This window comes from Ostrea edulis, chromosome 8 (assembly GCF_947568905.1).
Source record: "Ostrea edulis chromosome 8, xbOstEdul1.1, whole genome shotgun sequence".
Taxonomy (NCBI): Eukaryota; Metazoa; Mollusca; class Bivalvia; order Ostreida; family Ostreidae; genus Ostrea; species Ostrea edulis.
The window spans coordinates 39,222,634-39,239,174 of NC_079171.1; the positions used below are offsets into that span (position 1 = coordinate 39,222,634).

The 16,541-nt window shown below is 36.7% G+C and overlaps 1 protein-coding gene across 1 annotated transcript; it reads left to right on the top strand.

Moving 5' to 3' along the window:
• The first annotated feature begins 307 nt into the window (after positions 1–307).
• On the top strand, positions 308–2,424 carry LOC130049058 (uncharacterized). The gene is made up of 2 exons (XM_056146094.1): positions 308–894; positions 1,394–2,424. The coding sequence occupies exons 1-2, from the start codon at positions 492–494 to the stop codon at positions 1,816–1,818; spliced, it is 828 nt and encodes a 275-aa protein (XP_056002069.1). The 5' UTR covers positions 308–491; the 3' UTR covers positions 1,819–2,424.
• The last annotated feature ends 14,117 nt before the right edge of the window (positions 2,425–16,541 follow it).

A 16,541-nucleotide genomic window follows, 5' to 3' on the forward strand; every position in this document is an offset into this window, starting at 1 on the left:
TACATATGCATGTAGATTTATACATGTGCCTCGTAATTTTCGGCGTTTTAAAATTTTCCCGGAATGTTACTTGAAGCAATTTGTTCATTATCTACCCCGGTGTTGCTATTCTAAATTGATATTTGGCATATCGATGTTTTTTAATGTCTTCACGATTCTCCAAAAAAAAAAAGAGGACTAGAAATGAAAGGAAATGCTTGGTCACCTTTCGTATGGAATCTCAAATTCTAATGCCGGCCAGCATAAAATTGATGTTGCGAATAACCCTTTTATCATTCATGATACCAAGAGTTTGAAAAAAAAAATAGAAACCAAACTATAATGCACAGTGTAACAGAAAATTAGAAATCAATAAGACCTGAGATTATATTGGTATAAAACGATAAGAATTGCACATACAGACAACATGTGTTGCATTTCTGTTGAAGATAGTTTTAGATTTAGACAGAAAAGTCCCGTGCAAGTTCTGATAGTATCATTGATAACCAAACATGAAGTCGCGGTATGTATTCTGCGTTTTTCTCTGTCTAGTCATTCGATTCTCCTCTGCGTTTGGCGTTCATATCGCAGACACGGACATTACTGTCCAATTTCTCCTCAAAGAGTTTCAGTCTTTACGTGACCGAGTATCTGTATTAGAAAGTTTCATTGAAAAACAAACGGAATTAATTCAGGTTCAGAATGACAAGATAGGTAAACTTGAATCTATAGTCAAGTCGGGGACAATTAATGAGGTTGATTTAGAGGAGACGAACTATTCACTTAGTGATATTGAAGATGGAGCTAACCAGTCACGTGATAACAACACTAAGACAAAACACTTAGCATTAGATAGAAAAAATTACCCTACGTCGTTTATCCCACATAGGATTCCACAGCAACGAAAGCTAAAAAGTAAGTATATATGCATACTAGTATGCTCATAGTTTCTGAAGAGCAAACATTGATCTAAAACGCAAAGATCCTGTTTTAGTAAGAGTTTTGTTAGGTGTTTATCCATGATATGTCTTAATCCGTCTCCGAAGTAGCCTTTAGTATGTCTAGTAAAAAGAATAAATTTTCCAATGATAGAATTTAAATCAATGTGACCTTTCAACATCGACATCCTTCATGGTTACACGTTCATATACAATTATGATCTGTGACTATCGTTGGACTTCAATTTTGTTTAACAATTGCTTGGCCCCATTTTAAGCCTATTCACATTAAATGATCAAGAGAAAGATCAGGATTTTTTTTTTATCAAGTTGTAAAGGTGTTTCATCCAATTATAGATCGTAAATCCAGTAACATCAACACCTTTAACTAATTAAGTAATTGAAAAAGCTAGTGGTGTATGAAGTATTAGAATAATGTAAACCTCATGAGTAATTGATTTCATTTGTTCATCCAGGAGGAGTACGACTGGCTGAAGTACAACCGATAGCATTTTATGCCTACATGAGTAGTGATTTACAAAATCCTGGAGGACATCACACATTAATCTTTGACATCACTAAGACAAACGAAGGCAGTGGATATCACGCACATCTGGGTGTGTTTATGGTTCCTAAATCTGGAACCTACTTCATGTCGTGGACCATGGGTCTCTGGATCTCATCCTATCATTCTACAGAACTAGTGGTAAACAATCAGGTACACGGTGCAATATACCTTCATACCAGTGATGATGAACGCGACTGTGTTACGGGGAATCTCATCCTAAACCTGAACGAACGAGATGAAGTATTCATTAGAACAAGAGAATCCAGCAACGTTGGAAAGATTGCTAGTGATGCATACGGCAGGACAAGTTTCTCTGGATTTCTTATCGAATAGCAAGCTTCAGTTGATTTGGTAGAATAACAGAGCAGTAGAACTTTCCTTCTTGAATGAATATATACTTCAGTCATGGGCGTCGCCATATTCTCACCACATGATAATTCTAACATATACAAACTGAGTTCACAGGAAAATGAAATGATTGAAATTCAACAACATTTAGTTTTTTCAGATTTTACATTACAAATGCTTGTTCCTGTATCTGTAAATATTGGAGAAATTTATTCAATTTCGACATTCTTTGATGTGTTCTCATCTACATAAATTTTGTTTTATTGCATCGAAAATAATTTGATTTCATAAACACCAAGTTCAAACTTTACATAAACAAAACACAGTGTTAATTTAATACCTTGTACATTACTATAATGTGTAAAGTTGCATCATCAGCTAAGATTTCTATGTAAGGATTTACAAAGAAAGGTGATTAATGTAGAATAAAAACAAAAAGTGATCCAATATTGATACATGTAAATGTATTACTCCTGCGAAGTTAGATATGTAGAGGAACCTGCAGTATATACAATGTACACACTTTTGAACAACGATCAATTTAAGAAATTATATAAAGAATATAAAATAAAGAGTAGGACAAACAAGGGCTCTCAGACGCATCATATGTGGGATCAGGTTCTTTGGAGGAGCAAGCATTCCCTGTTCACCTGTCACACCCGTCGTGAACCATATATTTTGATCAAGTAAACGGAGTCGTCCGTAGTCAAAATCAGTATGTAACTAACAATTGGTATGAAACATGTCAGACAGCATTTCACCCAGTGATCACGTGTATTTGCAAATTCATGGTCGTTAGATTATCTTCACTTTCTCACCATTATAACGACCATATAATTTTGGAAATGCTTACTTTAATCGAGACTGTTATGACACCTATAACATCATCTTATTTGTCAGTAATCTGCCTCGATTTAAAACAAAATATGTAAAACATGCTCCCGCGAACGAAACATTTTACAGACTTAAACACAATAGAGTATAGCTACTAAACTATGGGAAGTGGACGATTCGTTTGACATAAAGTTTGACATAAAGTTGTGTTGTTAGTTTGCCGTTGACATCAATAAAATACTAGTATGTACCCAAATATGAAGCAGATACAGAAGACTGGTGTATTTTATTGGGTTACTCCAGTTAGTCAGGAGACTTACTGCTATTGGTCAGTCGTGTCACTCAGGAGACTTATTACTATTGGTTAGTCGAGACATTCAGGAGACTTATTGCTATTGGTTAGTCGAGACACTCAGGAGACTTACTGCTATTGGTCAGACGTGTCACTCAGGAGACTTATTACTATTGGTTAGTCGAGACATTCAGGAGACTTATTGCTATTGGTTAGTCGAGACATTCAGGAGACTTATTGCTATTGGTTAGTCGAGACATTCAGGAGACTTATTGCTATTGGTTAGTCGAGACATTCAGGAGACTTATTGCTATTGGTTAGTCGAGACATTCAGGAGACTTATTGCTATTGGTTAGTCGAGACACTCAGGAGACTTATTGCTATTGGTTAGTCGAGACATTCAGGAGACTTATTGCTATTGGTTAGTCGAGACACTCAGGAGACTTATTGCTATTGGTTAGTCGAGACACTCAGGAGACTTATTACTATTGGTTAGTCGAGACACTCAGGAGACTTATTACTATTGGTTAGTCGAGTCACTCAGGAGACTTATTACTATTGGTTAGTCGAGTCACTCAGGAGACTTATTACTATTGGTTTGTGTCCATGATCTTAAGTAAGTTGGGGTACTTCACACATTTTGAATTGTTAACAAAACAAAATGTGCCACGGTATGATATTAAATTCCATAAAGCAATACTGAATTACAAGCAAGCTACATGTAGACGTACGTACATGTGCCTCGTAATTTTTCGTTACAATTCTGAATTGATAATTGGATGATTGATGTGTTCTTCAGATGTAATGTATGGAGCTTAAATTTATTTTCAAGATTCACAAAAACTGACGAGAAACAAAAATTAAAGGAAATGCAGAATCACTATTACTATGGAATCTTTCAATTTATGATGGCGGCCATGACATAATTGATGCATAGCTCTTATCCTTGGACGAATTTGGCTCCACTTTTTTGGCACGCTGTTTTTGGCTATAATTAGTTCTAAAACTTCATAGTTATTTCGGGTTTCAAACATTTCGGTTGAGCATCACTGAAGAGACATTATTTGTCGAAATGCGCATCTGGTGCATCAAAATTGGTACCGTATAAGTTTTACATGTTCTAGTCCATGCCCCTTTTATCATTAGTGATACTTTGAAAAAGGGCAAACAATGATAATGCACATTGTAACATAGAAATTTATAAATGAATAAAAGTTTAAATCATGTATGCATAAAAAAATAAGAATTGTGCGTAAGGCCAACATGTCGAATTTCAGTTCCTCGTAGCTTTAGATAGACATGAAAGTCCCATGCAAGCACTGATATCATCCTTACTAACTAACAATATATAAAGTAATGTCATTTGTTTTACGTTTTTCTCTGTCTTGTCATTCGATTCTAATAATAGTGATAATAATAATGTGCGGCATTTATATAGCGCATTATATAATTTGTAATTACTCTAAGCGTTTTAACAATGTAAAATGTAAAACATGATAAGATTAATCAGAGCATAAAATATAACATCCAAATTAAAATAAAAACAATTTAAACATTACGAGTTCATACGACAAACCAGCCTTTACATTAAAAAAGAATATATTACAAAATATGGTTATAAGATTTCCTAAAAAGATATGTTTTGAGGTTTGTCTTAAAACTTTTGACAGTGCCACACGAACGGATGTTTATCGGTAAACTTTTCCATAGTGAGGCAGCTGTTACATCAAACCTTCGATCTCCATAGGTCTTTGTACGAACGCGGGGTTTTTCTAGCAATCGTGAATTGCATGAACGCAGAGATCGTTTTGGTTTGTCCACAGTGATGAGGTCGCTGATATAGGCCGGTGCCAATCCGTTTAGTAGCTTGTATGTGTGTAGTAAAATATTGTATTCAGCACCGGAATCAACTGGACGCCAGTGCAAGGACACAAACACCGATGATATATGGCCATGCTTCCTGACCCGGGCAACAAGTCAAGCTGCTGAGTTTTGGATTGTCTGTAGCCTGCCCAGATCTGTTTGGGGTAGCCCTGTAAATATTGCATTTCCATAGTCTAAGCGTGATAACACAAAAGAACATGCAAGTGTCTTGCAGGCGTCATCATTGATGAAAACGAATTCGTGCAATATTCCGTAGATGATAATAACAAGAACGAGAGGTGGAACTAATATGATTTTTAAAAGACAGTACACTGTCGAAGAAAAGACCAAGGTTTCGAACACAGTCCGAGTTGGAAATAATAGTATTTCCAAAAGACAGTTGAAAAGATGGTGAAACGTTTGAATGTTTCGAAGTAAACACTATAAATTCAGTTTTTTTCTTCGATTAATTTCAGCAGGTTGAAGTTCATCCAAGATTTTATATCTGCTAAGCATTCCTGTAGCCGCGATGAGATAGCATTCCATGTATATTTAGGTCTAAAAACTAAGTATGCCTGGGTATCGTCAGCATAGCAATGATACATGATATGATGTCTGCGGCAGATTTAACCAATCGGATTTGCAAACATTTCATAAAGTCTTGGTCCCAGAACTGACCCTTGGGGTACTCCATATGGAAGCAGAAAGTCCTTAGACTTTGCAGTTCCTACAACCACTTTCTGACTACGACCAGTTAGGTAAAATTTGATCCATGTAAGTGCTGCACCAGTAATACCAAATGATACCGCCAGTCGCTTAATGAGAATTTGATGGTCTATAGCATCAACAGCTGCTGAAAGATCTAGCATCACCAAGGCAACACAAGAACCTTTATCCAATGCTGTCAATATCGTGGTGTACCCTTAGAAGAGCTGTTTCTGTTGAGTGACAAGGGCGATATGCAGACTGGGCCACGTCATTTAGGTTGTTTGAATCTATATGGTGCCCTATGCGAGCTGATACCACTCTTTCCAAAATTTTGGAAAGATATGAGAGGTATGGGACAGGTCTGTAGTTCCGTAAAAACTCTGGCTCCAATCCTGCTTTTTTTTAATAACGGACGTACAATGGCTTCTTTGAAGGAAGATGGAAATATACATTCATTCAAAGATTTGTTCACTATTTCTGCAAAAATAGGTAGCACAGATTCTAAATTGGGTTTCAGAAGTGTTGTAGGGATTGGATCAATTTCACAGGATTTTGATGAAGCCATAAGATGATCATGCGAACTTCAGATTCTGTTACTAAACTGAAATTGCATAGCCGTTCTCCATCAAATTGAACATCAGCATAGAATGGATCCATTGTATTCATGCTGTTGTTATTGCACAAGTTTACCCTGATGGTCTGGATCTTATCCGAAATTCAGAGATTCTCCTCTGTGTTTGGCGTTGATGACGCAGATACGGACACTATCGTCCAATTTCTCCTCAAAGAGTTTCAGTCTCTGCGTAACCGAGTATTTGTATTAGAAAGTTTTATTGAAAAACAAACTAAAACAATTCAGATTCAGAACGACAGAATTGTTTAACTTGAAACTATAGTCACGCCGGGGAGCTTTAATGAGGATGATTTAGAGGAGTCGAACTATTTACTTGGTGATATCGAGGATGAAGCTAACCAGTCACGTGTGTAACAACACTACAACTAACCCTCTGATATTGAGGATGCTTACCCCTCCCATGCACCTGACCCCACCTCTGATGTATGTTGGGGTCTGTGTTTGCCCAACTATCTATCATGTATTGCTTATGGGATTGGTGAGATTGATCACTGTTCGTTATTTTAAACTTTCATGATGAAGAAAAATCCTTCAACAAGAAATTTGAATACGAATTGTTAGGTCGTTTTTTACACACTACATATATGTAAATTTGATAAAGGGCCTACGGAGGGTGCGCCCGATTAACAGAGGTTGTTTACTCCGTAAGACACCAAATTCCATCCATGATGTTTCTCGGGGTCCGTAGTTCCGCTTCTCTCGATTTTGTATTCATTATTGGATTTATAGGATCATAGAATTTTACCTCAGTTTAAATTCCTACATTCTAAGATGTACAATATATCAGAGGATAAGCAGACCTGTTGGTGACCTACTTTGTCGGTTAGTCTGATCACATTCAGTTCTTATCTGTCAAATTTATTTTACCTTTCAGATTACCAAATACCGGTGTGCAGTCTTTAGTACTACTTCATATATTTCAAAAGTTGTGACCAAGGTTGAAATAGTTGACAAAATATACATGTACAATAAGATAAAACGCACACAACATTTGCCTAATCTTAGTAGTGGTGGTGGGCGCGCGTATTTAAGATCAAATAAGTTATCAACTGAAATACAAAGATAATCGATACTTTTAGTTTGATTCTTGGTTTATTTTTTTTCTAATTCAAACTTAACAAAAGGGAGGAACAAGACGCCAAGAAAACTAGAGATTGTTTTTATGAAAAACAAATGTCTCCCAGCTCCCGAAATTATAAGTGCTCCAAAGGAAACGTCATTCCGCAGGAACATAGACATTATGAACTCCGAGAAGAAACACAGAGGTGTTTACAAACTATTTTACACTCTCCCGCCATTAAATCCATTATAACTTTAAGGACAATGATTGGATCCTCCTCTTCCAACACAATGCACATGAACAAATGACAATGAAGAAATGTACAAAATTTCAAGGTTATCTGATAAGCCATATAGGAGGAGAAGTGTTTACAAGCTGTTTTACATCCTCCACCCCTCGTAGATCTACAATAACTTTTGGAAAAATAATTGGATCTTCCTGCTTCGACAATATGCACAGCTACAAATGGCACTGAAGCATTGTACAAAGTTTCAAATATATCCGATACGCCATATAGGAGAAGTGTTCACAACGCGGGTACGTTAAGGCAGGTTATGGAAATTTATTACTGGGATAAAATCCGCGAAATAATGTGACGTCATAATTGAAATAATTATATCACTCAGTATATATTAAATTCCAATTATGTATTTTATGTAAGTTTTATTTATGCTTAAAATAAACCATGTAGATTCTAAGATCCAAAGAAATTCGGAAAGTTTTACTGCTGCCGTGTAATTTCTGTCTGATCAATATGAAAGTAAACTGATGACGTCATGACTATACATCGAGTGACGTTGATTTTTGCAGGGAATTTGTTTATGTGTGGCATGCAAATATCGACAAAATGTGGATTGTTTTAAATATATGACATAGGATATATGGAATATACATGTGAAACGCTGAGATTTTATTGATATTATGAAGGTAGGTTGATGTCATTCATTGACAACTTTGTTTAACGGAGAAAACATTCCACTTAGCATGTCGATCCGATTTTCGTCTGTCACACACTGAAATAAAACTGAAAAAGTAGCACACTACGCCACATACTTTTATAGACTTTTTATGCAAGGTGAAGATAACGAACAGTGATCAATCTCATAACTCCTACAAGCAATACAAAATAGATAGTTGGGCAAACACGGACCCCTGGACACACCAAAGGTGGGATCAGGTGCCTAGGAGGAGTAAGCATCTCCTGTTGACCGATCACACCCGCCGTGAGCCCCATATCCTGATCAGGTAAACGGAGTTATCCGCAGTCAAAATCAGTGTGCCAAGAACGGCTTAACAATCGGTATGAAACACGTCAGACAGCATTTGACCTAATGATAAGTTGTATTGACGAACTAGATCGTTATAACGACCATAGAATTTGCGAAATGCTGACTTCAATCGAGACTGTTGAAATCCCTGTACCATCAACGTGTTTGTCATTAGCTTACCTCGATTTAAAAACTGACTATACCCAGAACAAGCTCTTACATATCGAATCAGTTGATATATATAAACACCATATGCAGGTGATAATGGAATATTGCTACATAAATGTGGGAAGTTGACGATGGAGAAGCTGAAATCATCCCGTTTGTCATACTGTTGAGTTGTCAGTTTGCCGTTAATGTTTACTTTCAATAAAATATCTAAGTATGAAGCAGAAGTGGACGACTCTGTGGTGTCCTTTATTTCAAGCTCACAGGGATCGTGTGAAAGGTCATAAACTAATTTACACGGTAATTACTGACAGAATCGTCTGTTAAGAAAACTTTTAAAGAAAACTGCATAGCATCAGTGCAAATGTAAAACATGGGCTACATGGTTTCGTGTTTAAATGTTTAATAATTATTTCTTGCTGAAAGTGGTAGGATTATATCAGTAATTCTGATATATTATGGGTGTTTTATCGTCATTATCGCCAGTTAGACCAATATTTAAATCCTGGGGCAGTGTGCTACTTTTCCATTTTCTATTAAGGTACGTCCGTGCTCTATTTATAACAGTCATGAAATGACGTCATACGGAAGCGCATGTTTGTAATGTTGTTATGATACAAAATGTTCTCATGTAAACAACCAAAATAGTTTTTAAGGTTTAGCAGCTTCCTCTTTCTCTGTAGGACAGATATTTTTTAAAATTGCAGTTTACGTGCATAATTGGAGCATGACCTGCCTTAACATATCCGCAAAGGTATTTACATCCTCTACCCCACTTAGATCTACTATAACTATAACTTTTAGAAAAACAATTGGATCCTCCTGTCCCAACAATATGCATATTTACAAATGGGAATGCAGCATTGTACAAAGTTTCAAGTCAATCCGATAAGCCATATAGAAGAAGCGATCACAAGATATTGTGGAAGACAGACGGATGGAAAGTACAAAACCAATATGTCTCTCCCTGAATGAGGGGAGATATAATTACAGCACTTGTATTATAGAGATTGTGTCAAATGCAATATAAATTTTGAAATACATATGTATATGTTTCAGAATTTTTATTCATGGTACAACATGTATATGAATTGGAATTCATTTCTTCAACAAGGCAGTAGATTTCAGAAGGCTAACGTACCATAAAAACTATGTATCTGGATATTTTACATTACCTGTATCATGTAGGTAAAGGTCAATATTTGTTACTAGAGGACATAATGTGTGTATAATCATGATGAACAAGGGTGTGTCAACCAAAAATGTGAACACCAATGTAAGGTTGTCCTCTACATACTGATTTTCACGACGGATGTGACCGGTCAAGACGGGATGCTTACTCCTCCAAGGCATCTGATTCCACATATGGTGTTTCTAGGGGGTCCGTGTTTGCATTTCACTCAATTTTGTATTCGCCGTAGCATTTATGGAATTTGCAAAACCCTCTTCGTTATAGCACTTTTTCATTTGATTGAAAATGTTTCCTGTTGATGCAAAGTGAAGATAACGAACAGTGATCAATCTCATAACTCCTATAAGCAATACAAAATAGATAGTTGGGCAAACACGGACCACTGGACACACCAAAGGTGGGATCAGGTGCCCAGGAGGAGTAAGCATCCCCTGTTGACCGGTCACACCCGCCGTGAGCCCCATATCTTGATCAGGTAAACGGAGTTATCCGCAGTCAAAATCAGTGTGCCAAGAACGGCTTAACAATCGGTATGAAACACGTCAGACAGCATTTGACCCAATGCGGGTTGTATTGACGAACTAGATCGTTATAACGACCATAGAATTTGCGAAATGCTGACTTCAATCGAAACTGTTGAAATCCCTGTACCATCAACTTGTTTGTCAGTAGCTTACCTCGATTTAAAAACTGACTATACGCAGAACAAGCTCTTGCATATTGATGTGTATCGGTACATCTTATTCTGTGACACATATGGCAGTTAGTACATGTAATTTGCTGACTTATTGCTACACAGTAAAGTTGGAATCTTATTATTGGATAGATGCTAAATATACATTATTTCTTTTAAACTTGATGTCCTAACTCTTGGACATCAAAAACCAAAATAACGCATAAGAACCTACAACGTTATAATGGATTGGAGGGATTCGTGGAAACTGAAAGTATTTGGTCAATATTTCATCAGGCTTTCGATATGTGGATCATAGAAAGTGAAGATCATGAAAAGTGATTAATGTCTTGTAAATTGCATAAAGAATAAAAAATTAAGAGTAGAGAAACACAGACCCCTGGACACACAAGAGGTAAGTATTCAGTATGTAAAAAGCGGCATAACAATTGGAATTAAATACGTCAGACACTATTCAACTTAAAGAAAGATCGTATTTAGAAATAAGACCACTATAACGACTGTACAATGAATTTGCGAAATTCTTACTTTAAACCAGATTGATGAAACCCCTCTAACATCAACGTATTTGTCTCGATGTCAAAACTTGATCATACGCAAAACATGCTCTTACATATGAAATCAGTTAAGAGTCATTAAGACCATATGAGTTATGAGATTGATCACTGTTCGTTATCTTCACCTTTCATGCAGGTGATAATGGAATACTGTAACATAAATATGGGAAGTTGATGATGGAGAAGCTGAAGTCATTCACATTTCTTATAAAGCTGAGTTGTTAATGTACCGTTAAAATGTATATTCAATGTAAAACTTATACGGTACCAATTTTGATGCACCAGATGCGCATTTCGACAAATAATGTCTGTTCAGTGATGCTCAACCGAAATGTTTGAAATCCGAAATAACAATGAACTTGCTAGAGCTATTATAGGAAAAAACAGAGTGCCAAAAAAGTGGAGTCAAATTTGTCGAAGGATAAGAGCTATGCATGAGGGAGATAATACTTAATTTTAAATCAAATATCCAAATATGAAGCAGATATGGAAGGCGTCTTTTATTTCGTGTTTACCGAAATATATCGAATATCAATGAATATTAGTCATAGATAAAACATATTCAATAAATATAAATGTCTAGTTAAAGGCCAAATAAAGATATATTTTTTTCTTCTTCTCATGTAGCTTTTGAATAAATTCTGCTTTATAAGAATATGAAAACAAGTCAGCTAATAGAAGAGCACAACCCGAATCCACAGGAAATCCAACAGACCGCCTGAAGACTCGATCGCCAAAGACTGAACAGAGGAACTCTAACTAAAACCAGACTTAAGTAAAAAAAAAAAAAAAAAATATTACTTATATCTTAAGATTTATTTAGCACAAATGTTTAAAAAACTGCAGGTTTATAAAAAATGAAAGGCAAATATATGCTGAAAATTTTATTTATTTATGAAAATTATATCGAAAGTTAATTAGATTGGAAATTTAGACTTCAGTCTATTCTCAGTTTATGACTTTGAGACCTGAACACCCGTATACAGAACCAGAGCAACATTCAACAAAGCAACCGTGTGGGCAACCGACCACAAGACATGAGTTATTTTTTTACATGTACAACCCATAGAAAAACACATATATTTTAATGGATAACGCGGTGAATTTAGAGTTAGCCTTCATCACTTTAACTGAAAAAGTAATAGTCATTGAAATCCTTCTACTTCAATAACGAATATCCTTTCCGTTAACATTTTTTACTCTTCACATTATCTGATAATAGAGTTCGTTACTCTTCCAGATGTGTCTGACAACAAGGGGGATAGAGTTTGGGCGTGTTCAAAAGTGTTGATGAAATACGTCGCACACATGCTCTGTTAGAGAGAGATCAGGGCTGTAGGGAAAAGGTGATGTGGCAACACTGATTTGGGAAATAGAATTCATTACACGTCGTACAGCAGACACCGGACATTGTATTGTTGAAAAACTTTAAAAGGTTTGCTAGCGTAATGGCAGGCTGCAGAACAGTGTCAATATACAGCTGGGCGTCAAATATCCTTCACTGATGACTAAGTGAGTCTTACGTTCACAACAAATCCCATTATACATCATACAACGGTCATCAATAAACATCACATTCCATCATGCAGTTATCAGTATAACGTTTTTCGCGACATTGAAAGCACGCTGATACCCGACTGAGCAGTAAAGAATGAATCTTGATACACCAGAAAAAAGTGTACAACGTCGAATTTCCGCAGGAAACAAATTTGGACAGTGTTGTCACAACCATTAGAGTCTGACACCATTTCCATGACAATTAAGTAGCAACACCATCCCAACGTTATACGGCTTGATCTCAAAGGAGCAGAGACGCCTCAACAGAATATCTCGGTTTATTCTTGGAGTATGTGTCCTTGGTGTCTCAGTTCTAAATCCGTTGCTTAAGAGCTGTAACCTCTCGAAACGATCCTAACGAGGCGTCGTAAACTTTGGTTGATCAGTTCAAATTGTACCATCTATCTAAGGCGTGTATACAGATATTGTGCTTTGGCGGACATTCAGAGCTCTTGCCACAGCGTTTTGAGTGTTTCCAGTCAACAGTAATAAACAGTGATCAACCTCATAACTCCTGTCAGCAACACAAAATATAGAGTTAGGGAAACGCGGACCCCTGGATGTGCCAGTGGTGGGATCAGGTGCAAAAGAAGAGTAAGCATCCCCTGTCGAACTGTCACATCCACCATGCATTTTAAAATTGCTAACAAAAATGAAAGTACATTTTACTCAATTCATATGATGTAAAGTAAGTTGGGACAGTTCATACAATATAAACCGTCATCAGTAACGAAATGTGCCGCAGCGTGGTATTAAACTCCTTGAACCTATACTGAATTATAATAATTGACTGTATCTCGTTTTCATGTAGAGGTCTGTACATGTAACTCGTGATTTTCAGCATTTTAAACTTTTACCGGTATGTTATTTAGAGCCGTTTGTACAGAACTTACCCCCATATTGCAATTCTAAAATCATAATTAGCACATTAATGTATTTTTAATGTGAAAGCACGAAGTCCAGATTTATCTTCATAATTCACAAAAAATTATGAGACACGCAAATTAAAGGAAATGCACGGCCACCTTTCATGAGCAATCTGTCAATTTCGAAGTCCTGCCAGGCCAAAGGTGTTGCGAGTTCATGCCCCTTTTATCATTCGTGGTCCCTATACTGTATTAATAAAAACAATTATAATGCATGGTGTAACATAAGAATTGATAAAACCGAAGATTACATTTGTAAAAAGAAAAAAAAAAGGCAGATAAGAATTGCACGCAAGGATCACATTTCTGTTCCAGATAGCTTTAGATTTAGACATAAAGGTCCAGTACGAGCACTGATAGTATCATTTCGTACACACCAGACATGAAGTCGCAGTACGTATTCAGTGTTTTTCTCTGTCTTTTCATTCGATTCTCCTTTGTATTTTGTGTTGATAGCGCAGACACGGACACTACCGTTCAATTACTCCTCAATGAGTTTCAGTCTCTGCGTAACCGAGTATCTGTATTAGAAACTTTCATTGAAAAACAAACTGAAATAATTCAGGTTCAGAACGACAGAATTGTTAAACTTGAAGCTATAGTCAGGTCGGTGAACTTTGATGAGGACGATTTGGAGAAGTCGAACTATTCACTTGGTGATATCGAGGTTGGAGCTGACCAGTCACGTGATAACACCATTAAAACAAACCCCCTAGAAGTAGATCGACAAAATACCCCTATGTCGTTTATCCAAGGCTTCACAGGAAAGAAAGCTAAAGAGTAAGTAGATATGCATACTGGTATGTTCAGAGTTTCTAAAATACAAACGGTGATTTATAGAGTAGATCTCTTCTACCGAGAATTCTACTTGATGTTTGATTTTTTTTTCCTACATAATCTGTAGTAAGCCTTATCCAAGGTTTTCTGATTAAAGGTTGCCTGTTTTCTTTCCAGCCTTTAGAATGTCTAGTAAAAAAATAAACATACTCCATCATGAAAAGGTGAAGATAACGAACAGTGATCAATCTCATAACTCCTATAAGGAATACAAAATTAAGAGTTGGACAAACACGGGGCCCTGGATATACCTGAGGTGGGATCAGGTGCCTAGGAGGAGTAAGCATTCCCTGTCGACCTATCACACCCGCAGTGAGCCTTATATCTTGATCATGTAAACGTAAAAATCCTTAGTCAAAATCAGTGTGCCAAGAACGGCCTAACAATTGATATAACACACGTCAGACAGCATTTGACTGTATGATAGGTTGTATTGGCAAGCTAGATCGTTATAACGACGATATAATTTGTGAAATGCTTAAACGGTGCGATATACCTAGTTACTGGCCAAGATCAATACAACTGTGTTACGGGGAACCTCGTCTTAAACCTGAACGAAGGTGATGAGGTATTCATTCGAACAAGAAACGATTTTAACACTGGACAAATCTTTAGCACAGGATATGGCAGGACAAGCTTTTCTGGATTTCTGATCGAATAACAAGGTTCAATTGAGTAAAGAGCTAAAGCAATTGAATGTTGAATTTCATCTTTTTGTGGACATGAGCTAAATTAGGTCAAGCTCAAAGAAAAAATATTCTTTAAATTGCATTTGTAAAATAATGTAAAAGTTTAAACCCGATGTAAATAACTTGCAAGAATTCGTCATATTTTGACAATTCATCGATCGATCTACTTGTCTATTATGCGATTGTATCTACTTGTCTATTATGCGACTGTTAACATCTTCAGAGATAACGCAACTTGCCATTTTTCTGACACGATGAGCAGCAGTCTGCCAAAATCGTCAGTGACGAAAAGGTTTTAAAAGAAGTCAACAGAGCAGTATTGGTGCTTTAGTAAGTAGATTCTAGCAACAAGACAATAAGCCGCATAGTAAGGAAGTTGAACAAGCCGCCTGATGTTGACATTATCGCATTCTAAGGGATAGGGTGCCTTTGGTTACTTTGGGGCTGAATAAGACGTAAAGTATCTAGATTGTCCAACTTGGCTAAGCATCGACAATCTATGGAGCGCAAAATTAACATAAACTACGAATAATTGAAGATATGTTCAATTATTTGTAGATATCATGAATTCAATTATTGCACACAATTGAATTGATGCGCGCATAAAATCAATTATTGTTCATTTCAATTCAATAGATGAGATCATCAATTCATTTGATGAGAGCAATAACTGATTTGAAGCACGCATTAAACCCGGAGAGCCAGACAGCAAGTTTGACTGCTCGTAGCATTCCTGGACTTCGACCAATCAGTCCAAGAACTGTGCGTAATCGTTTGCGCAAGCACAACATCAGACCAAGACGTCCAGCGGTGCGCCCAATACTGCTTCAACATCATCGTATCGCTAGACTAACTTGGTGCAGACGACATCTGCGATTCAGAATACAGGACTGAGCCAATATTCTGTTCACTAATGAATCCAGATAACATTTGGATAGCAGTGAAGGTCGTTGTAGCGTGTATCGTCGCGTTGGGGAGCGGTACCAATACGCTTGTGTTGTGCAACGTCGACAAATCGGTGGAGGTAACGTTATGGTGTTGGGTGGAATAACAGCACGTGGAAGGACGCACATCAAACCAATTATTAAGCATCCCAACAGCACGATCACGTTGGTTTTCGCCGAGTCGTGGCATTACAGAAGGGTAATTTTTTTCAAAACTAAAGTGCTTTCCTTAACGAATAGTGTCCAAACAAACCTTTTACACTTCTTACTCCAAACAGTATTGGCCAGTAAAACTCGTGCATACGAACACTTAAATAAACAACGTGTTTACTAATGATGAAAGCGTCCATGCAACGGAGTCGGGTACTATCCGATATTGTTCAAAAACATCATCTTTATCGATTGTTTAGATTTTATAAATATAAACATTAAATATAGAAAAATTATACTAAATTTTATAATGCAGTTTCTTTTTTCCGCTAGTA